This window comes from Rattus norvegicus, chromosome 14 (genome assembly GCF_021556685.1).
Source record: "Rattus norvegicus strain SHRSP/BbbUtx chromosome 14, alternate assembly SHRSP_T2T, whole genome shotgun sequence".
Taxonomy (NCBI): Eukaryota; Metazoa; Chordata; class Mammalia; order Rodentia; family Muridae; genus Rattus; species Rattus norvegicus.
The window spans coordinates 90,395,626-90,420,491 of record NC_141547.1 but is presented as its reverse complement, the minus strand read 5'-3'; the positions used below and the strand labels follow the sequence as shown (position 1 = coordinate 90,420,491).

The window sequence follows — 24,866 nt, the reverse complement described above, 5'->3', positions numbered from 1 at the left end:
TAGTTCTTATCTTTGAGTTTGTTTAGTGGATTACATTGATGGATTTTCGTATATTAAAACATCCCTTCATCCCTGGGATGAAGCCTACTTGATCATGATGGATGATTGTTTTGATGTGTTCTTGGATTCAGTTTGCAAGAATTTTATTGAGTATTTTTGCATAGATATTCATAAGGGAAATTGGTCCGAAATTCTCTCTTTGTTGTGTCTTTGTGTGGTTTAGGTATAAGAGTAATTGTGGCTTCGTAGAAGGTATTCGGTAGTGATCCATCTGTTTCAATTTTGTGGAATAGTTTGGATAATATTGGTATGAGGTCTTCTCTGAAGGTCTGATAGAATTCTGCACTAAACCCGTCTGGACCTGGGCTCTTTTTGGTTGGGAGACCTTTAATAATTGCTTCTATTTCTTTAGGAGTTATGGGGTTGTTTAACTGGTTTATCTGTTCCTGATTTAACTTCGATACCTGGTATCTGTCTAGGAAATTGCCCATTTCCTCCAGATTTTCCAGTTTTGTTGAGTATAGGCTTTTGTAGTAGAATCTGATGGTTTTTTTTTTTAAATTTTCCCAGCTTCTGTTGTTATGTCTCCCTTTTCATTTCTGATTTTGTTAATTTGGATACACTCTGTGACCTCTGGTTAGATAAAGCTAAGGCTTTATCTATCTTGTTGATTTTCTCAAAGAACCAACTCCTGGTTTTTTTGATTCTTTGTATAGTCCTTTTCATTTCTACCTGGTTGATTTCAGCTCTTAGTTTGATTATTTCCTTCCTTCTACTCCTCTTGGGTGTATTTGCTTCTTTTTGTTCTAGAGCTTTTAGGTGTGCTGTCAAGATGCTGATGTATGCTCTCTCCTGTTTCTTTCTTTCTTTTTTTTTTTTTGGAGCTGGGGACCGAACCCAGGGCCTTGTGCTTGCTAGGCAAGCGCTCTACCACTGAGCTAAATCCCCAACCCCTCTCCTGTTTCTTTTTGCAGGCACTCAGAGCTGTGAGTTTTCCTCTTAGCACAGCTTTCATTGTGTCCTATAAGTTTGCGAATGTTCTATCTTCATTTTCATTAAATTCTAGAAATCTTTGATTTCTTTCTTTATTTCTTCCTTGACCAAGTTGTCATTGAGTAGAGCATTGTTCAACTTCCATGTATATGTGGGCTTTCTGTCATTGTTGTTGTTATTGAAGACCAGTCAGTGTGTGGTGATCTGATAGGATGCATGGGATCATTTCTATCTTCCTGTATCTGTTGAGGCCTGTTTTGTGACTGATTATATGGTCAATTTTGGAGAAGGTTCCATGAGATGCCGAGAAGAAGGTATATCCTTTTGTTTTTGGATGGAATGTTCTATAAATATCTGTTAAATCCATTTGGTTCAAAACTTCTGTTAGTTTCTCTATGTCTCTGTTTTATTTCTGTTTCCATGATCTGTCCAGTGATGAGAGTGAGATGTTGAAATCTCCTACTATTATCGTGTGAGGTACAATGTGTGCTTTGAGCTTAGTAAGGTTTCTTTTATTAATGTAGGTGCCCTTGCATTTGGAACATAGATATTTAAGATTGAGAGTTCCTCTTGGAGGATTTTTCCTTTGATGAATATGAAGTGTCCTTCCTTATCTTTTTCCACAACTTTAGGTTGAAAGTCAGAATTTGATATTAGAATGGCAATTCTAGCTTGTTTCTTCAGGCCATTTGCTTGGAAAGTTGTTTTCCAGCCATTTACTCTGAGGTGGTGTCTGTCTTTGTCTCTGAGGTGCATTTCCTGCATGCAGCAAAATGCTGGGTCCTCTAAGTATTCATTCTGTTAGTCTATGTCGTTTTATTGGGTAATTGAGTCAGTTGATGTTGAGAGATATTAAGGAATAGTGATTGTCACTTCCTATTATTTTTGTTGTTAGAGGTGGAATTATGTTTGTCTCACTTTTGGTTTCATTGCAAAGAAATTATATTCTTGCTTTCTGTATGGTGTAGTTTCTCTCCTTGTGTTGGAGTTTCCCATCTATTATCCTTTGTAGGGCTGGATATGTAGAAAAATATTACATAAATTTGATTTTGTCATGGAATATCTTGGTTTTTCCATCTATGTTCATTGAAAAATTTGCTGGATACAGTAACTCTGGCTGGCATTTGTGTTCTCTTATGGTCTGTATGACATCTGTCCAGGATCTTCTGGCTTTCATAGTCTCTGGAGAGAAGTCTGGTATAATTCTTATAGGTCTGCCTTTGTATGTCACTTGACCTTTTTCCCCTTACTGCTTTTAATATTCTTTCTTTGTTTTGTGCATTTGGTATTTTAACTATTATGTGATGGGAGGAATTTCTCTTCTGGTCCAATCTATTTGGAGTTCTGTAGGCTTCTTTTATGTTTATGGGCATCACTTTCTTTAGGTTAGGGAAGTTTTCTTCTATAATTCTGTTGAATATATTTACTGGACCTTTATGTTGAGAGTCTTCTATACCTATTATACTTAGGTTTGATCTTCTTATTATGTCCTGGATTTCCTGTATGTTTTGGGCCAGTAGCTTTTTCCATTTTCCATTATCTTTGACAGTTGAGTCAATGTTTTCTATGGTATCTTTGGCCCCTGAAATTCTCTCTTCTATCTCTTGTATTCTGTTGGTGGTTCTTGTATCTACAGTTCCTTGTCTCTTCCTTTGGTTTTCTATATCCAGGGCTCTCTCCCTTTGTGCTTTCTTTATTGTTTCTATTTCCATTTTCAATTCCTTCACCTGTTTGGTTGTATTTTGCTGTAATTCTTTCAGAACTTTTTGTGTTTCCTCTCTATAGGCTTCTACTTGTTTATGTTTTCCTGCGTTTCTCTAAGGAAGTTCTTTATGTCTTTCTGTCCTCCATCATTATCAAAAAATGTGATTTTAAATCTAAATCTTGCTTTTCTGGTGTGCTTGGATATCCAGTATTTTCTTTGGTGGGAGAAGTGGTCTCTGATGATGCCAACTAGTCTTGGTTTCTGTTGCTTAGGTTCCTGCGCTTGCCTCTAGCCATTGGATTGTCTCTGGTGTTTACTGTCTTGCTATTTCTGAGAGTGACTTGACCCTGCTGTAGGCTTCTGTGTCAGCACTCCTGTAGAACTGTTTTCCTGTTTTCTTTCAGCCTTTCCTGAGAACAGGTGCTCTGATTTCAGGTGTATTGGTGCTCCTGGAGACTGTATTCCAGCTCTAGGTGCGGGCAGGAATCAAAGGGTCCTGGCCTTGACCGCTCACGTAGGTCCTTGCACCGAGTGGGCACAGTTGGCACTATGCGATTCTCTCTTGGGTCTGGACTGTGGGCAGAGGGTAGTTTCCTCTGATTTGGCAAGGGTTTCCACACTTCTGCTGGTCCAGCTCTCTTCCCCATGGGATTTGTGTACAGGGAGCTGTCTGGTTGGTTCAGTTCGGTCCTGGGCGCCAACCAGAACCGAGGGTACTGGCGGCTGTCTGTTTCTATATCCCTGTTTCCAGAGGCACTGTGCAGTTTCCCCTTGGACTAGGGATGTGCGCCGAGGTGTGCAGAGGTGGCAGTCTGTCCTGCAGTCTCAGGATGTCTGCACTCCTGGGTGGTCCGTTCTCTTCCCCATGGGATTTGGGTGCAGGGAACTGTGGGATGGTATCAGCTCACTTCCGGGCAGAGCCAGACCAGTTTTATCAATTTAACCCTAGCTTTCCTTTATTTACTTATTTCCTCTGAATTATATACTGGCTAATGAGAATGAGATATTGAAATTACCCATTAGTACTTGTCTAGACATGTCTTTACCCTTATGTTCAATGTTTGTTTTATGAAATTAGGTAATCTACTATTTAATTCCCATCTATTTATAATTCTTTTGGCTTTGTGAAAGTTTGTTACTTTTATCAGTACCCTGTATAGTGAGATTTATTCACTCTAGAGCTACTGTCCTTGTGTCTTTTTTTCTCTCTTCGATTTCCTACTCTATTAGGTTTCTTCTGTAGTTGTTGGTTTATGTTTAGGAGTTGCTTAGTTTAAGATTATCATAGATCTCTCTTTATCCTCTACTTTCAAAGGATAACTTTTAGATTTATTAGTCCTAGTGCAAAGTTATTTTGCTTCAGGGATTGGATATATATATATATATATATATATATATATATATATATATATATATATTGGATATGTATATATATATATATTCATTCTCCATATTCTCCTGGAGTTTAGATTTTTTTGCTGAGAAGTATGCTGTTACCTTGGTGTTTCTCCCTTGTAATTTTGAGTATTCTTGTTTGTGTCTCTGTTCCTGGTATTGTAACTATAATATGACAACAAAGTTTTTAGTTTTTTTCCCTTCTTGTTTCTACTAGTGTTTCTAATTTCCTCATGTAACTCACAGAGGTTCTTGTTTTGGTCATTTTTTATTGCTATATGGATATATTAATTTTAAACCTAGTCTTTAGTCTCTTGTATTACTTATTTTGCCTATTCTAGTATATTGGTAATGCTTTCTCCTGAGAATTTTCTTTGATTCATTTGAGTTTTTCATTTCCAAAATTCTATGGTTTTTTTGTTTGTTTGTTTAAGAATCTTTGTTGATTTCCTGTCTAGGTTGTTGTCTTTTTTTCCAAATTGGATATTTTATTTATTTACATTTCAAATGTTCCCAGTTTCCCCTCCAGAAACCCCCTATCCCATCTTCCCTTACCCTGTTTCTATGAGGGTGCTCCCCCCACCTACCCACCCACTCCCTCCCATTTCCCTGCCTTGATATTCCCCTACACTGGGGCATCCAGCCTTGACAGGATCAAGGGCCTCTCCTCCCATTGATGTCCAACAAAGCCATCCTCTGCTACATATGTAGCTGGAGCCATGGGTCTATCCCTGTGTGCTACTGGGGTGGTGGTTCAGTCCCTGGGAGCTCTGGGGAGTCTGGTTGATTGATATTGTTGTTCTTCATATGGGGTTGCAAACCCCTTCAGCTCCTTTAGTCCTTTCTCCATTGGGGACCCCGTGCTTAGTTCAGCGGTTGCACATCTGCCTCTGTATTTGTCCTGCTCTGGCAGAGCCTCTCAGGAGACAGTTATATCAAACTCCAGTCAGCAAGCATTTCTTGGCATCAGCAATAATGTCTGGGTTTGGTGTCTGTATATGGGATGGATCCCCAGGTGGGGCAGCCTCTGGATGGCCTTTCCTCAGTCTCTGCTCCACACTTTGTCTCCATATTTCCTTCTGTGGGTATTTTGTCCTCCTTTCTAAGAAGGTCTGGAGCATCTATACTTTGGTCTTCCTTCTTCTTGAGCTTCCTGTGGTTTGTGAATTGTAAGGTGGGTATTCTAAGCTTTTGAGCTAATATCCACTTATCAGTGAGTACACCATCTTTTGTGACTGTGTCACCTCACTCAGGATGATATTTTTTAGTTCCATCCATTTGCCTAATAATTTCATAAAGTCATTGTTTTTGATAGCTGAGTAGTACTCCATTGTGTAGATGTACCACATTTTCTGTATCCATTCCTCTGTTGAAGGGCATCTGGGTTGTTTCCAGCTTCTGGCTATTATAAATAAGGCTGCTATGAACATAGTGGAGCACGTGTCCTTGTTATATGTTGAAGCTCCTTTTGGGTGTATGCTCAGGAGATGTATAGCTGGGTCCTCAGGTAGTACTGTGTCCAATTTTCTGAGGAACTTCCAGACTGATTTCCAGAATGGTTGTACCAGTCTGCAATCCCACCAACAATGGAGGAGTGTTCCTCTTTCTCCACATCCTTGCCAGCATCTGCTGTCACCTGAGTTTTTGATCTTAGCCATTCTGATTGGTTTGAGGTGGAAACTCAGGGTTGTTTTGATTTGCATTTCCTTGATGACTAAGGACAATGAGCATTTCTTTTGGTGCTTCTCAGCCATTCAGTATTTCTTGTTGTTGTCTTTCTCATCCCGGTCTTGAATTGACTTTTATATTTGAATCTTTTATAAAGAAATACTTTTGAATTCTTTGTCTGGCATTTTAGCATCTTTTGATGTAGTTATTAAGGGCTTTGGGACTTTTGGAGAAGCCATATTTTTACTGGTTCTTCTTAATTTTGTGTGTCAGTAAGAATAAGTATTTATTCCATGGGGGTCTTCAGAGTGACTGACCTACTTTATGAAGAAAATTCTAGGCTCAATTTATAGTACTACTCAGAAGAAAGCAAAATTTTATAATAAGAATATTAAAACAAAACAAATACAGAAATATAGATAAAATCAAAGTCAAATTGCATACTAACAATAACCACAGCAAAGGAAAAAATCATTAAAGCACTTATTGGGTTAAGTAGAATAAAGAAATAGAAATGTAATGAAAGGATGGGAAAAGGAAAGGAAGTAGGAAAGAGTCAAGTGCAAACAAAATGAAGGAAAGCTAATTTAAATAAAATTGAAGCCTAAAAAAAGGAAATAATTTGAGAAAAAGAATCAGAGACAAAAATATCTGATTCAAAATAAAGAGAAATATCTGAGCAACATTAGTGGTTTATAGAATAAATATACTTCAAAGGTCTTGAAAAATAAATTAATACACAGGGTAAAAACAAAGAAAATCTTAAGAATGGCTGGGAATAAAAGGTGGTTTGGAGAAGTTTCCTGTGATCTGTAACATCGGACCATGCCAGGTGTTGGACGGTCGTGAGTCTCCTTGGAGTCTGATTCATCCCTGCTCTTTACGTTGGACCTGGATATGGGTAAGAGGGCTGAGCTTTGGATCTTCACTGTGGATTTCCTTATATTAATATTTCTAGGTTGTTAAAAGTTTTTGATTAATTCCCAGAGCTCTAGAAATTCTTATTTTCATCAGCTTTATAAGTAAGATGATTTTTAGTGTTCATTGTTCTGCTCCTTTCATTGATTTCACCAGCTGCAACTTTTACACTTGGATTATAAATTTTCATGTAACTGATTTTTTTATTGCCTCATCATATTAGAAAATATTAAATTCATTCTTAAAATTAACTTTTGAATTCTTCAGGTAATGGCTATGTAAAAGGTTGATTATTTTTAATCTATCTTGATTGGTATTAAAGTTTAAATATCTTGGCTTCACACTATCTGGCTGCCTTGTGTTTTATGATAATGCCTTTGGTTCCTTATGTTGTGAAGTTTTTCAGCATCTGTTTCTTGGCCATTATTATTATTATTATTATTATTATTATTATTATTATTATTATTGCCCTATCTGTGATCCTCATTAATGTGTTCACTTTTTATTTATTATTTTGAATTGAGTTCAGTTTTTATTCACTCAGACATTAATCTTATTCATTGGGAATTTATTTACATTTTTATTGGGCCTTAGTTCATTTCATTTTATGGTGTATGAGATAAAGACCATTTTATATGCCTGTCTTCATGCTTACTCAAAGAATTTGGGTCTGTTTTATCTAGAGGTTCCACATTAGAGGACCTGATTGTTCTTGTCACTCACACAGCACTTGGAGCTCCAGTAGCTGGACCTAGCTCAGCTCTCCCACATCCTCACAGTATAGAAGATCGCTCAGCACTTCTGCTTCTCCTAAGCTAAAGCTCGAGCTGCCTTTGTCCATGGTTTTGCTCAGTTGTACTTTTGAAGGAGTTACTTTTGTATTTGTATTTATTCGTATTGACTATCTTTGGTTTTGCAAGTGACTTCTTAAAATTAAATCTGTTAACTTATTTTAGGCCATACAGGATTAATAGAAATTATTATTTAAAGAATTTATATTTTATATGTACTTTTATTATTAAGAAACTTTTTTGATAATAATTCAAAGATAAAATATTGTTTTAGATTTTAATTAAATAATGATTGGACTTTAGGACATTAGTATCTGGAATTTACTTTTGTACATAAGATATAAATGTAATTTGTCCTTTACCTATGTATTAAGTTAATTTTTTGATCATAATTAATAATGTGTCTTTTTGTTTCTAGCATCTAAAGATCCATCATTATGCTGTTTTCTCTAGACTCATTGACTTGTTCACTCATTATATTATCATGTATTATTTAGTATAACATTTTTATAATTTTAATTTCTGTTGAAAATAGATTTTGTGTGATCATAGTTTTTCCTCCTCAAGTCCTCCCAAATCTTCCCCAGTTCCCACCAATTCCACACTCTGTTTTTTGTCATTAGAAAAGAGATAACTAAAAACAAAAACAAAACAAAAACAGAAAAACTAACCATAATAGGACAAAACAAACAGAAAAAAATGGCCAAAGGGGGGTGGGAACACATATGGATGCAGAGACACACACACTTGCACTCAGAAATCCCACAAAACCACAGCCATAATATATAAGAAAAGATCTGTGAGCTTAAAAAACAAAAAACAAATAAAAGGCCCAGACAAAGAGTTATGAGACAAGAACCCTACAATTGAGAATGTTTTATGTTGGCCATCTCCTGCTGGGCATAGGGCCTGCCCTTCAGTGTGGCTTTGTATACCCTGTGAGACGCCACTGGCAACAACTAATTTTCCTTTGTAAGCAGTTGTTACTTGGAGATTGCTTCTAGGTTAGAAATGGTGGCTTGTTTCTGCTCAGCACTGGAACCCCATCTGGCTTTAGACATGTGCAGGCCCTGTGCATGTTGATCGTCTCTGAGTTCATATGTGCATGTTCATTGGTCTTGCTGAGTTTGGGCTGCCTTGTTTTGTTGGTGTCGTCTGTCCCCACTGGCTCTAACAATATTTCTGCCTCCTCTTCTACAAGGTTCACTGAGCCCTGAGAAGAGGAACTTGATGGAGCCATCCCATTTAGGATTGAGTATTCCAAGGTCTGTCATTCTTTGTATATTTTCTAGCTGTCAATTTCTGTATTTGTTCCTTTGCAATGCAGGAGGAAGCGTCTCTGATGATGGCTGAGCAAGAATGGTCTATGAGTAGAAGAGAATGCTGTTAGGAGTAATCATCGCTATGTTTCTTTAGCAGAACAGTAGTGTTTGGTCTTCCCCTAGGTCCATAGCCCATTTACTCTCAAGTTCTTGGCTACTTGAGCAGTGCCAGGCAGGGTTTTCATCTCGTGGAGTGGGTCTTAAATCTAATCAGATAGTGGTCGGTTATTGCTGACAACTTTTGGGTCACGATTGCATCGTTGTTTGATATAGATGGATCACCATTGTAGAGTGCAGGCTTTCCAGATGGGTTGCTAGTTAGCTTTCTCCTGTGGTAGAGTGTAGAGTACCTTCAAACACCATGAACACTAGTGAGTGAAGGCTATAGGTAGGCACCAGTTCCACTTCTTAGGTATTACTTTCATCAATAGGGTCTTGCCATCAGTTTGTGGAGAGGAACTGGTAACCTTGGGGATGTAGCCCAGGTTGTTTGGAGATCTCCCTGGCACCTCTTTGGCCAATAACTCAATTAGCTGTAACTCAATCCTGGCACTGGAGGTTTCCTTTGGTGCTGAGAGATAATTTAGTTTGGGCTTTGTGTCTCCCTGTTATTTAGAGATTCCATTTGGACTTCTTCAACATACCTGTACATTTTAAGCTTCTACTCAAGTAGACTTCCATGTGCACTCTCAATGGTCATTAGTTCTACCTGTTCTTGTTTGTATTCCTTCCTTTACCCACTCTTCCTTTCCCTTCTCTGATTATTTCTCCCATTCTACTCCCCTCATCTCCTCCATAACTGTACATTTCTATTTCCTCCTTCTAGAGGGATCCCTCACCATCAGTTCCTTACTCAGTACCCAACCTCTGTGGTTATATGTATTGTGGTCTGCTCATCCACATGTAAGAGAGTACATACCACACTTGTCTTTGTAGATCTGAGTTACTTTCACTCAGGATAATTTTTTCCTAGCTCTATCCATTTACCTGGGAATTTCATGATTTCAGTTTTTTTTGTTATTGTTGTTTTCAGCAGCTGAGTAACATTCTGATGTATAAATGGACCATGTTTGCTTGATCCATTCATCCACCGATAGACATGTAAAGTCTTTCCAGTTTATGGCTATTATAAATAAAGCAGCAATGAATATGGATGAACAAGTGTCTCTGTGATATGATATTGAGTCTTTTGGGTGTTGCCCGGAAGTGGTATAAGCTGGACCTGAGGTAGATCTGTTCTCAGCTTCTTGTATCTCTAATTTTCATTTTTACTTTCTTTACTTTTTCTTAACAGAATTGTTTTAGATATGTATAAATGAGTTTTTAAAATCAGTATTTAAAAGATTCTTAAAACAAACACTGAGATTTTGCTTGTAGCCATATTGATTATATTCTAAGTATGGTAACAAATTTATTTAAATGTTATAATTGTAGTCTGTTTACCTTTGGGACCTGACAGCTGTGGCGTGCTCCCGTTGTAGCCATGGAGGGAAGGGTCTTTTTATTTATTGGAAAAGCTGATAACCTTTGTTTAGTATCAGAGTCTGACTTGCACAAGCAAGATTCTTCACTGTTCAACTGTATATGAAGAACCACAGAACCGTATTACCCATCTTGACATTATAGACAACTGTACCACAAAGACCTTAGTTTTATTGTCAATAGACCGCGACACAAAAATAAACTTTTATTTTTCAAGAGAGAGTTTGGATTCGAATGTAGTTATAGAGAAAATGAAATCTTTAGAGCCTTTCCTTCAGATGACACACATGATTGCATTGGGAAGTGCTGATCAGTTATTATTGATAACTCTGAAGGGGTGTGTGTGTGTAAGGTGTGTGTGTGTGTGTATGTGTGTGTGTGTGTATGTGTGTGTGTGTGTGTGTGTGTGTGTGTGTGTGTGTGTGTACTGATGAGTAAATAAGAACTGTGGATATCTTTACTCCATGGCTATTTCCTGTGAATCTCTCTGAAATAGATAAATGTTGGATGAGAAAAAAATCCCACAACCATGAGTTGTCAACTTATTGGGTACACTTTCCTAAACTGTTACTAAGTGTCCAGGAAAATTTAAATTCAGCATTCCCACGATTATAACAGTATGCTTTAGTTACCTTTTTTCTGGAGGCAGATGATGTTCTTCACAGAGGCCTTGTTTCATTAGTAGCTAACGTCTGCTTACTTGGAAAATGTGTATTTCGATTGTTGATGTCACTGAATGCTATTTATTTTGGGCTATTGATAGTGCTGAGAAACGTTTTAACTCAACTGAAGTTGCTGGGGTTAAAATCACAAGAATTAATGGGAGGACTACAGGCAAGTCACAGTAATGGCATTAGGTCCTATCAGAGAGCCAGAGCAGGAGAGACTTGTACTCACTTGCCAAAGGTCAAGAGACACTCGGTTGATACGGGAATAAAATCAGAGAGGGGTGACCCTGAAGAGGATTCAGGGTGTGGAAAGGTGAGATACATGTAACTGGTAGATCAGAGAAGATGTGAGCCACGAGTCATGGCAAGGTCAGAGATGTGTGAGCTTCTCACAGAGGATGGATGGGAGGCATAAACTGAGAAATGGAGAGCAGCAGTGAAAGGAAAGCAGCACCAGGATGTTGAGTGGAATCAGAGGCTGCCTGTGGTACACTTAAAGGATAGTCTTTTAGCAAATAACTTCATGAGAAAATAATGAAAGGTGTTATGAATAGAGGGAGTCAAATAAAACTTGTAATTTACTCTGTGTAATTTTATAGGTCTATATAAAATTGGAAATACCTGGGAAATTTCTAAACTGGATTTTGTTAAATTATTTATTAGACTAGGAGCTATTAAATTCAACCTTAGTACAGTTCATAAAGCATTTTCCTGATCTCTTCCTTAGCAAACTCTAAAAGAAAGGACCTGGGAAAAGCATACTTACAGAGGTGGGTTATAGAAGGAAATATACCAAATACTTTTCATGTAGCCGTTATTATCCAAATGATCAGCTTATTAATAACAAATACTAATAATGTTGACTATTAAACACTTAAGGATAGTAAGTGTTGAAAATAGTAAAAAGAGAAAAGTTAATATAAGAAAATTGTACATGGTTATATTTCTAAACATAGTGGTCAGGATCCTAAGAAAGTGTTTGCAAATAGGATGCAATAATTGTTAAGTAAATATACCCTCAATCAGATTTATAGGGAAGCAACCTACGAGTGAACATCAGTCATGGAATGAAACTATTGAAGAAGAAAAACATTATCTTGTGATAAAATATATTTTTAAAATTCAATACCAATACATAAAACAAAGACAAAAATTTCATAACTGGTTGAAGGCTATGAATACTTAAAACGTGTTTTGTGGTGAAAGCTTTTCAATCTTAAGAAACTTGATCATGTTCTTCTCTTCACCCCCTCCCACCCCCCTGTCCCCTTTCCCACCAGGGACCCTCTCTCCCTCCCTCCCTCCCTTCCCTGTGATTGCTTTCTTCTTCCTCCCAAGTTGGACTGAAGCATCCTCACTTGGGCCCTTCAGCTTGTTAACCTTCTTCTGTGAACTGTATCCTGGGTATTCTGTACTTTATTGCTACTATTCACTTATTAGTGAGTATATACTATGCATGTCCTTTTGGGTCTGAGGTACCTCATTCAGGATGATATTTTCTAGTTCCATCCATTTGCCTGCAAAACTCAGGATGTCCTTGTTCTTAATAGCTGAGTAGAACTCCATTGTGTAAATGAACCACATTTTCTGTATCCATTCTTCTGTTGTGGGGCCCTAGGGAGTGGAGAGGTCTTGCGGGGGTGGGAGATGAGGACATCCTTGTGGAAATGGGGGGAGGCAGTATGGGATGTAGACCAGGAGGATGATAAAATCTGGATTGTTAAGACAAAAAGATTAAAATTAAAAAAACAACCACAAAAAACAACAAAAATAATTTTGATTACCAAAAGTAAGTTTTATTTTACTGGATCACAAATAATCTGGCTCTGGTGAATGAGAGAAGTGTGGCGTGTAGTTCTGACAGGTTATTGGGACTTTTGTTGACAGCTTAGCTCTGAGTAGATTAGTAATAACTGAGTCTTTGACTGTGCTCCTTTTGTATCTTCTGGAGAATCTTTATCATGATTCTTTAAGAATATGATAAAATGAACAATATTTAAAAATCAACCATTGTATATAATTATTGCCTTTTTAGATCACATAATTGCTTTTATTGAGTACACTATGCTATACCATTGTAAGCAATATACTGTTCTTCTCATCTAAATGTATATATGCACTGTGTTCTTGTTTGATGTTTTAACAGCATATATGAAGTCTACATAGAGAATTAGCTTAGACTGACATTTTAGTTACACTCTGAGATTAAAATGGGTTGTTTATGTGAGCTCTGAATAAAATGGATATTACATTCATGTTCATTACATACACTCATACCCTCACTCATGGGTGACTGTATGTACATACAAAGTCGAATAAAACACACTGTGTGCTTTTTAATGTAATTATATGGAGACAGTGAAATTAAGTTATCAAGTTAATAGGAGCCAAAGATATGTCAGAGAATGTAACACAAACTGCAAAATATAAGGTATTATTAGACAAACAACATAAAATATTACTGGAACATTTTAATATTGTATTTTCAGTGAGCGTATATGTCATGCTTCATCAAAAGAGTCCACATGTGCTATGTGTAACCCAGCGACTGAGAAATACTGAGTTGGTAGACCCATCGTTCCAATGGCATGGGCCGAAGGGAAAACTTGTTTCAGGTAGGGTTTTACTATAGCTATGATAATCAAGTAGATATACTTAAGCATTACTTACATCTAAAAATATTTGTATCTAATACATTTATCATGTATTCAAATATGGTCTATGTAGTGTCCTTGAGTTTGATATAGCAATGTTGATAGTATGAACATTTCTCTGTTTTCTCTATTAAGGATAAAGACAGTAAAAATTTCAGCTACTTATAGAATCCTAGAAGCAGTTCTATTCTAATAAGTTTATTATTTTATGTGAAAAATCAATTTGTTTCTAATTATTATTCCTTTCCTTATGTACCTATTTTATTTTGACTATCATCTCTTCTGTAAATTTTGAATTTGATTTTGATAATAACTCATTTACTGTTTACTTTAAAACTGATAGCTTAGCTGGTTTTTGAAGTTTTTCATCCAATGAGGACTAATGAGTATTGTACTAAAGGTCTGTTCAGTGTAGTCTGACACAACCATTTTTGCATATCCTCAATGGAACATTAGCACCTTTACTTCTGTTTCTTTTGTAAAACCTTGGTATTTTGAGACAGTGCTGAGGGTTAAAGGCTGCAGTCTTGCTGTGTTATTTGGACAGAGGGAAGTGTAAACACACATGTAAGACTTGATGAAGATGTGACTTCAGTAACATAGGGACAGTTGTGCTGTGTGTTCATGTCTACAGAGTGTGCAGCGAGAAACCCTTAGGGGCTGGGCAGCCTCAGAAGATGATGAAATGGTTCTCATGTAAAGGTCTCTAATATTGGAATTATAATGAAATCTATTCTTATCCTCTAGTAGCAGCAGCATATGCTGTAGCATGCACACTATGTTCTACATTGACACCAAAACCTTGTCATTAGAAAATAAGCATTTTGCAAGAGACCTGCTTGGTGAACTCGGGACACACAGAGGCAGAATTCCTCTAGAACTGGGCACGTCCTGTGTTTACCAGGAGTCCCACACCCGCGGATCCTGGCCCGCAGCAGCTCTCTGCTCCCAGACCCCGTGGGAGAGAGACCCAACCGCCTGGTCAGGTGGGCACTCCTGAGGCTGCAGAGCGGAAGAGAACACCAACACTGCCTACCCCTGCCCACATCCCTGGCCCAAGAGGAAACTGTATAAGGCCTCTGGGCTCCCGTGGGGGAGGGCCCAGGAGCGGCAGGACCCCTGTGCCTGAGACACCACCAGAACCAGAAGGAAACAGACCGGATAAACAGTTCTCTGCACCCAAATCCCGTGGGAGGGAGAGCTGAACCTTCAGAGAGGCAGACAAGCCTGGGAAACCAGAAGAGACTGCTCTCTGCACACACATCTCGGACGCCAGAGGAAAACACCAATCGCCATCTGGAACCCTGGTGCACTGAAGCTCCCGGAAACGGCGGCGCAGATCTTCCTGGTTGCTGCCGCAGCAGAGAGCTCGTGGGCAGCACCCCGCGAGCGAACTTGAGCCTCGGGACCACAGGTAAGACCAACTTTTCTGCTGCAAGTGACCTGCCTGGTGAACTCAAGACACAGGCCCACAGGAACAGCTGAAGACCTGTAGAGAGGAAAAACTACATGCCCGAAAGCAGAACACTCTGTCCCCATAACTGGCTGAAAGAAAACAGGAAAACAGGTCTACAGCCTCCTGACACAGAGGCTTATAGGACAGTCTAGCCACTGTCAGAAATAGCAGAACAAAGTAACACTAGAGATAATCTGATGGCGAGAGGCAAGCACAGGAACCCAAGCAACAGAAACCAAGACTACATGGCATCATCGGAGCCCAATTCTCCCACCAAAACAAACATGGAATATCCAAACACACCAGAAAAGCAAGATCTAGTTTCAAAATCATATTTGATCATGATGCTGGAGAACTTCAAGAAAGACGTGAAGAACTCCCTTAGAGAAACACAGGAAAACATTAATAAACAAGTAGAAGCCTACAGAGAGGAATCGCAAAAATCCCTGAAAGAATTCCAGGAAAACACAATCAAACAGTTGAAGGAATTAAAAATGGAAATAGAAGCAATCAAGAAAGAAAACATGGAAACAACCCTGGATATAGAAAACCAAAAGAAGAGACAAGGAGCTGTAGATACAAGCTTCACCAACAGAATACAAGAGATGGAAGAGAGAATCTCAGGAGCAGAAGATTCCATAGAAATCATTGACTCAACTGTCAAAGATAATGTAAAGCAGAAAAAGCTACTGGTCCAAAACATACAGGAAATCCAGGACTCAATGAGAAGATCAAACCTAAGGATAATAGGTATAGAAGAGAGTGAAGACTCCTAGCTCAAAGGACCAGTAAATATCTTCAACAAAATCATAAAAGAAAACTTCCCTAACCTAAAAAAAGAGATACCCATAAGCATACAAGAAGCCTACAGAACTCCAAATAGATTAGACCAGAAAAAGAAACACCTCCCATCACATAATAGTCAAAACACCAAACGCACAAAATAAAGAAAGAATATTAAAAGCAGTAAGGGAAAAAGGTCAAGTAACATATAAAGGCAGACCTATCAGAATCACACCAGACTTCTCGCCAGAAACTATGAAGGCCAGAAGATCCTGGACTGATGTCATACAGACCCTAAGAGAACACAAATGCCAGCCCAGGTTACTGTATCCTGCAAAACTCTCAATTAACATAGATGGAGAAACCAAGATATTCCATGACAAAACCAAATTTACACAATATCTTTCTACAAATCCAGTACTACAAAGGATAATAAATGGTAAAGCCCAACATAAGGAGGCAAGCTATACCCTAGAAGAAGCAAGAAACTAATCGTCTTGGCAACAAAACAAAGAGAATGAAAGCACACAAACATAACCTCACATCCAAATATGAATATAACAGGAAGCAATAATCACTATTCCTTAATATCTCTCAACATCAATGGCCTCAACTCCCCAATAAAAAGACATATGTTAACAAACTGCATACGCAACGAGGACCCTGCATGCTGCTGCCTACAGGAAACACACCTCAGAGACAAAGACAGACACTACCTCAGAGTGAAAGGCTGGAAAACAACTTTCCAAGCAAATGGTCAGAAGATGCAAGCTGGAGTAGCCATTCTAATATCAAATAAAATCAATTTTCAACTAAAAGTCATCAAAAAAGATAAAGAAGGACACTTCATATTCATCAAAGGAAAAATCCACCAAGATGAACTCTCAATCCTAAATATCTATGCCCCAAATACAAGGGCACCTACATACGTAAAAGAAACCTTACTAAAGCTCAAAACACACATTGCGCCTCACACAATAATAGTAGGAGATTTCAACACCCCACTCTCATCAATGGACAGATCATGGAAACAGAAATTAAACAGAGACGTAGACAGACTAAGAGAAGTCATGAGCCAAATGGACTTAACGGATACTTATAGAACATTCTATCCTAAAGCAAAAGGATATACCTTCTTCTCAGCTCCTCATGGTACTTTCTCCAAAATTGACCATATAATTGGTCAAAAAACGGGTACTGAAACATAGAAATAATCCCATTCGTGCTATCAGACCACCACGGCCTAAAACTGGTCTTCAATAAAAATAAGGGAAGAATGCCCACATATACGTGGAAATTGAACAATGTTCTACTCAATGATAACCTGGTCAAGGAAGAAATAAAGAAAGAAATTAAAGACTTTTTAGAATTTAATGAAAATGAAGGTACAACATACCCAAACTTACGGGACACAATGAAAGCTGTGCTAAGAGGAAAACTCATAGCGCTGAGTGCCTGCAGAAAGAAACAGGAAAGAGCATATGTCAGCAGCTTGACAGCACACCTAAAAGCTCTAGAACAAAAAGAAGCAAATACACCCAGGAGGAGTAGAAGGCAGGAAATAATCAAACTCAGAGCTGAAATCAACCAAGTAGAAACAAAAAGGACCATAGAAAGAATCAACAGAACCAAAAATTGGTTCTTTGAGAAAATCAACAAGATAGATAAACCCTTAGCCAGACTAAGGAGAGGACACAGAGAGTGTGTCCAAATTAGCAAAATCAGAGATGAAAAGGGAGACATAACTACAGATTCAGAGGAAATTCAAAAAATCATCAGATCTTACTATAAAAGCCTATATTCAACAAAACTTGAAAATCTGCAGGAAATGGACAATTTCCTAGACAGATACCAGGTACCGAATTTAAGTCAGGAACAGATAAACCAGTCAAACAACCCCATAACTCCTAAGGAAATAGAAGCAGTCATTAAAGGTCTCCCAACCAAAAAGAACCCAGGTCCAGACGGGTTTAGTGCAGAATTCTATCAAATCTTCATAGAAGACCTCATACCAATATTATCCAAACTATTCCACAAAATTGAAACAGATGGATCACTACCGAATTCCTTCTATGAATCCACAATTACTCTTATACCTAAACCACACAAAGACCCAACAAAGAAAGAGAACTTCAGACCAATTTTCCTTATGAATATCGACGCAAAAATACTCAATAAAATTCTGGCAAACCGAATCCAAGAGCACATCAAAACAATCATCCACCATGATCAAGTAGGCTTCATCCCAGGCATGCAGGGATGGTTTAATATACGGAAAACCATCAACGTGATCCATTATATAAACAAACTGAAAGAACAAAACCACATGATCATTTCATTAGACGCTGATAAAGCATTTGACAAAATTCGACACCCCTTCATGATAAAAGTCCTGGAAAGAATAGGAATTCAAGGCCCATACCTAAACATAGTAAAAGCCATATACAGCAAACCAGTTGCTAACATTAAACTAAATGGAGAGAAACTTGAAGCAATCCCACTAAAATCAGGGACTAGACAAGGCTGTCCACTCTCTCCCTACTTATTCAATATAGTTCTTGAAGTTCTAGCCAGAGCAATTGGACAACAAAAGGAGGTCAAGGGGATACAGATCGGAAAAGAAGAAGTGAAAATATCACTGTTTGCAGATGATATGATAGTTTATTTAAGTGATCCCAAAAGTTCCACCAGAGAACTACTAAAGCTGATAAACAACTTCAGCAAAGTGGCTGGGTATAAAATTAACTCAAATAAATCAGTAGCCTTCCTCTACACGAAAGAGAAACAAGCCGAGAAAGAAATTAGGGAAACGACACCCTTCATAATAGACCCAAATAATATAAAGTACCTCGGTGTGACTTTAACAAAGCAAGTAAAAGATCTTTACAGTAAAAACTTCAAGACACTGAAGAAAGAAATTGCAGAACACTTCAGAAGATGGAAAGATCTCCCATGCTCATGGATTGGCAGGATTAATATAGTAAAAATGGCCATTTTACCAAAAGCGATCTACAGATTCAATGCAATCCCCATCAAAATACCAATCCAATTCTTCAAAGAGTTAGACAGAACAATTTGCAAATTCATCTGGAATAACAAAAAACCCAGGATAGCTAAAACTATCCTCAACAATAAAAGGACTTCAGGGGGAATCACTATCCCTGAACTCAAGCAGTATTACAGAGCAATAGTGATAAAAACTGCATGGTATTGGTACAGAGACAGACAGATAGACCAATGGAATAGAATTGAAGACCCAGAAATGAACCCACACACCTATGGTCACTTGATTTTTGACAAAGGAGCCAAAACCATCCAATGGAAAAAAGATAGCATTTTCAGCAAATGGTGCTGGTTCAACTGGAGGGCAACATGTAGAAGAATGCAGATCGATCCATGCTTATCACCCTGTACAAAGCTTAAGTCCAAGTGGATCAAGGACCTCCACATCAAACCAGACACACTCAAACTAATAGAAGAAAAACTAGGGAAGCATCTGGAACACATGGGCACTGGAAAAAATTTCCTGAACAAAACACCAATGGCTTACGCTCTAAGATCAAGAATCGACAAATGGGATCTCATAAAACTGCAAAGCTTCTGTAAGGGAAAGGACACTGTGGTTAGGACAAAACGGCAACCAACAGATTGGGAAAAGATCTTTACCAATCCTACAACAGATAGAGGCCTTATATCCAAAATATACAAAGAACTCAAGAAGTTAGACCGCAGGGAAACAAATAACCCTATTAAAAAATGGGGTTCAGAACTAAACAAAGAATTCACAGCTGAGGAATGCCGAATGGCTGAGAAACACCTAAAGAAATGTTCAACATCTTTAGTCATAAGGGAAATGCAAATCAAAACAACCCTGAGATTTCACCTCACACCAGTGAGAATGGCTAAGATCAAAAACTCAGGTGAGGGCAGATGCTGGCGAGGATGCGGAGAAAGAGGAACACTCCTCCATTGTTGGTGGGATTGCAGACTAGTACAACCATTCTGGAAATCAGTCTGGAGGTTCCTCAGAAAATTGGACATTGAACTGCCTGAGGATCCAGCTGTACCTCTCTTGGGCATATACCCAAAAGATGCCCCAACATATAAAAAAGACACGTGCTCCACTATGTTCATCGCAGCCTTATTTATAATAGCCAGAAGCTGGAAAGAACCCAGATGCCCTTCAACAGAGGAATGGATACAGAAAATGTGGTACATCTTCACAATGGAATATTACTCAGCTATCAAAAACAACGACTTTATGAAATTCGTAGGCAAATGGTTGGAACTGGGAAATATCATCCTGAGTGAGCTAACCCAATCACAGAAAGACATACATGGTATGCACTCATTGATAAGTGGCTATTAGCCCAAATGCTTGAATTACCCTAGATGCCTAGAACAAATGAAAGTCAAGACGGATGATCAAAATGTGAATGCTTCACTCCTTCTTTAAAAGGGGAACAAGAATACCCTTGGCAGGGAAGAGAGAGGCAAAGATTAAAACAGAGACTGGAGGAACACCCATTCAGAGCCTGCCCCACATGTGGCCCATACATATACAGCCACCCAATTAGACAAGATGGATGAAGCAAAGAAGTGCAGACCAACAGGAGCCGGATGTAGATTGCTCCTAAGAGACACAGCCAGAATACAGCAAATACAGAGGCGAATGCCAGCAGCAAACCACTGAACTGAGAATAGGACCCCCGTTGAAGGAATCAGAGAAAGAACTGGAAGAGCTTGAAGGGGCTTGAGACCCCATATGTACAACAATGCCAAGCAACCAGAGCTTCCAGGGACTAAGCCACTACCTAAAGACTATACATAGACTGACCCTGGACTCTGACCTCATAGGTAGCAATGAATATCCTAGTAAGAGCACCAGTGGAAGGGGAAGCCCTGGGTCCTGCTAAGACTAAACCCCCAGTGAACTAGACTGTTGGTGGGAGGGCGGCAATGGGGGGAGGTTTGGGAGGGGAACACCCATAGGGAATGTGAGGGGGGAGGGGGATGTTTGCCCGGAAAGCGGGAAAGGGAATAACACTCGAAATGTATATAAGAAATACTCAAGTTAATAAAAAAAAAAAGAAATACTCAAGTTAATAAAAAAAAGAAAATAAGTATTTAAGTATTGAATTTTCCTGTTAAAAGTTTCGAACTTTTGATTTGGAAATTGAAATTTGACACATTGCTTCTTTAAGATGGCCTACCTGGTGTCACAATTTATACAGCAAAGTGTAGTACATAATTCAGTTACTCCTTTAAGTTGGAATCTTTTTTCTTTTCGTAATAAAAATATGTACTTAGAAGTATGATCTTTCCAGATAAAAGTAAAATCTCATCAATACAGACTATATTAAGCACACACACACGCACACACACACACACACACACACACACACACACACACTTTCTAGGTATTTTGATAATCTGAATTTATACTTGATTACATTTAAATTTTCCCCACAGTAGCTCATCTTGTGTTAGTTTTAAACATTAATTTATTTCAGAGAATTTATAAGACATTATTTTCTGAGATATTAGTTTAATGACACACATAAAGGGGAAAATATATAACTAGGTAGTAAAGTGCATGATCTTTTACTAGCCTTTCTTGGACAGAATAAAGCACCAAAGTCATGTGTCTAAGACCTGGCCTATGCAATAACTCATGAAAAAAATCCATATATTCCAAGTGCTTAGTTGCACTGAAGGTCAGATACCAGGTCTGAATCTGCCAGTACGGTCTTTACCTTGTGCACCTTTTTTTTTGAAATCAAATTTATGTACTTTTTCTATAATCCTAGTTTTCACCTTTTCCCTCTTTTTTTATTTACATTTCAAATGTTATCCCCTTTCCTGGTTTCCTGTCCATAAAACCCCATCCCTTCCTCCTCCCCCTTCTTCTTTGAGTGTGTTCCCACTCCCCAACTACCCCCCTCCCCGCCTCCCTGACCTGACATCCCCCTACACTGGGGAGTCCAACCTTGGCAAGACCAAAAGCTTCTCCCATTGGTGCCCAACAAGGCCATCCTATGCTACATATATGTAATTGGAGCCATGGGTCTGTCCGTGTGTACTCTTTGGGTAGTGGTGTAGTCCCTGGGAGCTCTGGTTGGTTGGTATTGTTGTTCTTATGGGGTTACAACCCCCCCCTCAACTCCTTCAAACCTTTCTCTAACTCCTTCATTGGGGACCCCGTTCTCACTTCAATGTTGACTGCTAGCATTCGCCTCTGTATTTGTTACGCTCTGGCAGAGCCTCTCAGGAGACAGCTATATCAGGCTCCTGTCAGCATGCACTTCTTGGCAATATTGTCAGGTTTGGCGGCTGTATGTGGGCTGTATCCCCAGGTAGGGGAGGCTCTGAATGACTATTCCTTTAGTCTCTGCTCTAAACTTTGTCTCTCTATCTCCTCCTATGAATATTTTTGTTCCCCCTTTAAAGGACTGAAGTATCTGCACTTTGCTTGTCGTTCTTGAGCTTCATGTGGTCTGTGGATTGTATCTTGGGTAATTTGAGCTTTTGGGCTGATATCCACTTATCAGCGAGTGTATAGTGTGTATATGTGTGTGTGTGTGTGTGTGTGTGTGTGTGTGTATGATTTTTTTTGTGATTGTGTTACCTCACTCAGGATGATATTTTCTAATTCCATCCATTTGCCTATGAATTTCATGAAGTCATTGTTTTTGATAGCTGAGTAGTACTCCATTGTGTAGATGTACCACATTTTCTGTATCCATTCCCCTGTTGAAGGGCATCTGGGTTCTTTCCAGCTTCTGGCTATTATAAATAAAGCCACTATGAATATAGTGGAGCACGTGTCCTTGCTCTATGTTGGAGCACCATTTGAGTATATGCCCAGGAGAGGTATAGCTGGCTCCTCAGGTAGTGCAATGTCTAATTTTTTGAGGAACCTCCAGACTGATTTCCAGAATAGTTGTACCAGCTTGCAATCCCACTAACAATGGAGGAATGTTCTTCTTTCTCCACATCCTCGCCAGCATCTGCTGTCACCTGAGTTTTTGGTCTTAGCCCTGCAGACATAATTTATAAATAAAAGTTGCACACATTTAAGGCATGAAACTTGGCATTTATATAGGTGTACAGTGACCACAATCAAGCTATTACTTAGTCATTTCATATGACTACCTCTTTTTTCTAATGAGAATGCTTAAGATCTACCTTTACCCAGTTTCAGAGAAAAAAGAGACAAAATAACAAATACAAAACGAAAAAGGTAGACAAAAACATGGACTCTGTTTTGTTTTGGCCAGCCACTCCTGAGCATGGACTCTACCCTTGAGGGTGATTGATATGCCCAGTAATACTTCATTGGAGAAAACTGTTTTTGCCTCACCGTGCAGGTATCAACTGCAAATAGCTTCTTGGTAAGGGAGTGGAACTTTGTGTCCACCTCCCCTTCTCCATTCTGGGAGCTTGGCTGGCTCAGACGTGGGAAGGTCTTGTGCAGGCTATCACAGCCTCTGAACTCATATGTGTGTCTGCCTTGCTGTGTCTAGAAGACACTCTTTCCTCGGCGTCATCTATCACCTCTGGCTCCTAACAGTATTTCAACATTCTCTTGTACATTGGCTCCTGCACCTGAATGTGAAGAGTTTGATGTAGACATTCCATTTACGGCTGAGAGTTCCAGAGTCTCTCACTCTCTGCACATATTCCAATTGTAGGTCTCTGTGTTAATCACCATCTACTGCATGAAGGATCATTTTTGAAGAGGTTCGATCCATTCACTGGTCTATGGGTATAACAATATGTCCTTAGGAGTATTTTTATTACTGTGATCCTTTAGCAGAATAATAGTAGTAAGTTTCTGCCTTATATTTTTTGTTCATATCTAAGCTAAGTCATAAGTATAAACATACTTAAAATTAATAAACTAAGTTGCAGTGAAATTTTTCTGACCAATCAAAGATGTAGTCAAATTCTAGGTGTTAGGATAACAAAGCCAGGAAAGAAGACAGACTAATTTAAACAAAATAGTTAATGAATATCTGTATTGTGTGATTTCTTGTAGTTAACTCTTTATTTTCGTGCCAAATACATAGCTATTGGCTTTGTGAATTTCCATCTAGCCCTAATCACATAAGGTTCTGTAAATGATCACTGATAAGTGATATTATAGGCTTGACATTTATATTGAGTATGCAATTCTCTGCTTATGTTTCAAAATGTGTTCCTTAAATCTTTTAAACATAAAAAAGTAGAAGCCAGAAGATACTTTGTTATATTGTATAATGCTCAGTTTTGTGGCTTTCATATTTAGTATTGCACTAGTATGATCTTGGAATTGAAAGAGAAGCTATGAAAATATAGCATATATATACATAGTATACACATACATATGCAATGTGTGTATACTGATACTATACCTAAGATATGTATATATGTACAAAGTATGTATTTTGGTATATATATATGTATATATATATTTGTTTACCATAAAATGATTCTTATATTTTAATATTGAGTTATATTTTCGATAAGCTTACATTCTGTACATGAAATGGTATGCCTAGAAGGAATGGTATAACATAATAATATTACCCATTATCAGTTAGGATTTTCTATACAGAATAAGACATAAAACAAAAGTTCATTATTAAATATCTGTTGTAACATGAGTTCTTATACTTTATTACATTTTCTTTGTCAAATACAGTATACATATATTTGTTCATACATTTATTGATACTTCTAATGTAGGAAATTTTCAGTTTGAATTATTAGTAAAGAATACATAACTTAATTATTGCTGTGATAATTTATATTTTCATTAAAATTTTATTGTACTAGAAGTTTTTTCTGAAATGTATAGTAATCACTTAAATTAATACTTTTACAAAATAGCATGTTAAGATAAATATGTAATCTTTTATCAGAAGATATTCATGAACAAGTAAGCATTGATATAAATATATTCTAAATTTATATCACATGTTTCAGCTTCATTGAGGATATAGAAATGCGAGATCTCAAGGCATAACTCCCTATGTTAAGTCCTTGA

General features: G+C 38.1%; 1 protein-coding gene and 1 non-coding gene across 10 annotated transcripts in view; both read left to right on the top strand.

Annotated features, from left to right (window-relative positions):
* Zpbp (zona pellucida binding protein) overlaps positions 1 to 24,866 on the top strand; it is a 195,698-nt gene that overhangs the window by 30,151 nt on the left and 140,681 nt on the right. For 4 of the 9 annotated variants that reach the window (XM_087584110.1, XM_087584111.1, XM_087584109.1 and 1 more), the window contains exon 3: positions 13,432 to 13,557. In XM_087584110.1, the coding sequence (XP_087440236.1) occupies positions 13,432 to 13,557 (126 nt within the window). Of the gene's footprint in view, positions 1 to 6,504; positions 6,663 to 8,671; positions 8,736 to 11,669; positions 11,713 to 13,431; positions 13,558 to 24,866 lie in introns of all 9 variants that reach the window. The other 5 variants (XM_087584113.1, XM_087584116.1, XM_087584112.1 and 2 more) reach the window with 3 other exon arrangements.
* Positions 10,226 to 10,358, top strand: LOC120096788 (small nucleolar RNA SNORA24). Its single transcript, XR_015637768.1, has one exon. It is a non-coding gene; the product is annotated as a small nucleolar RNA SNORA24 (small nucleolar RNA).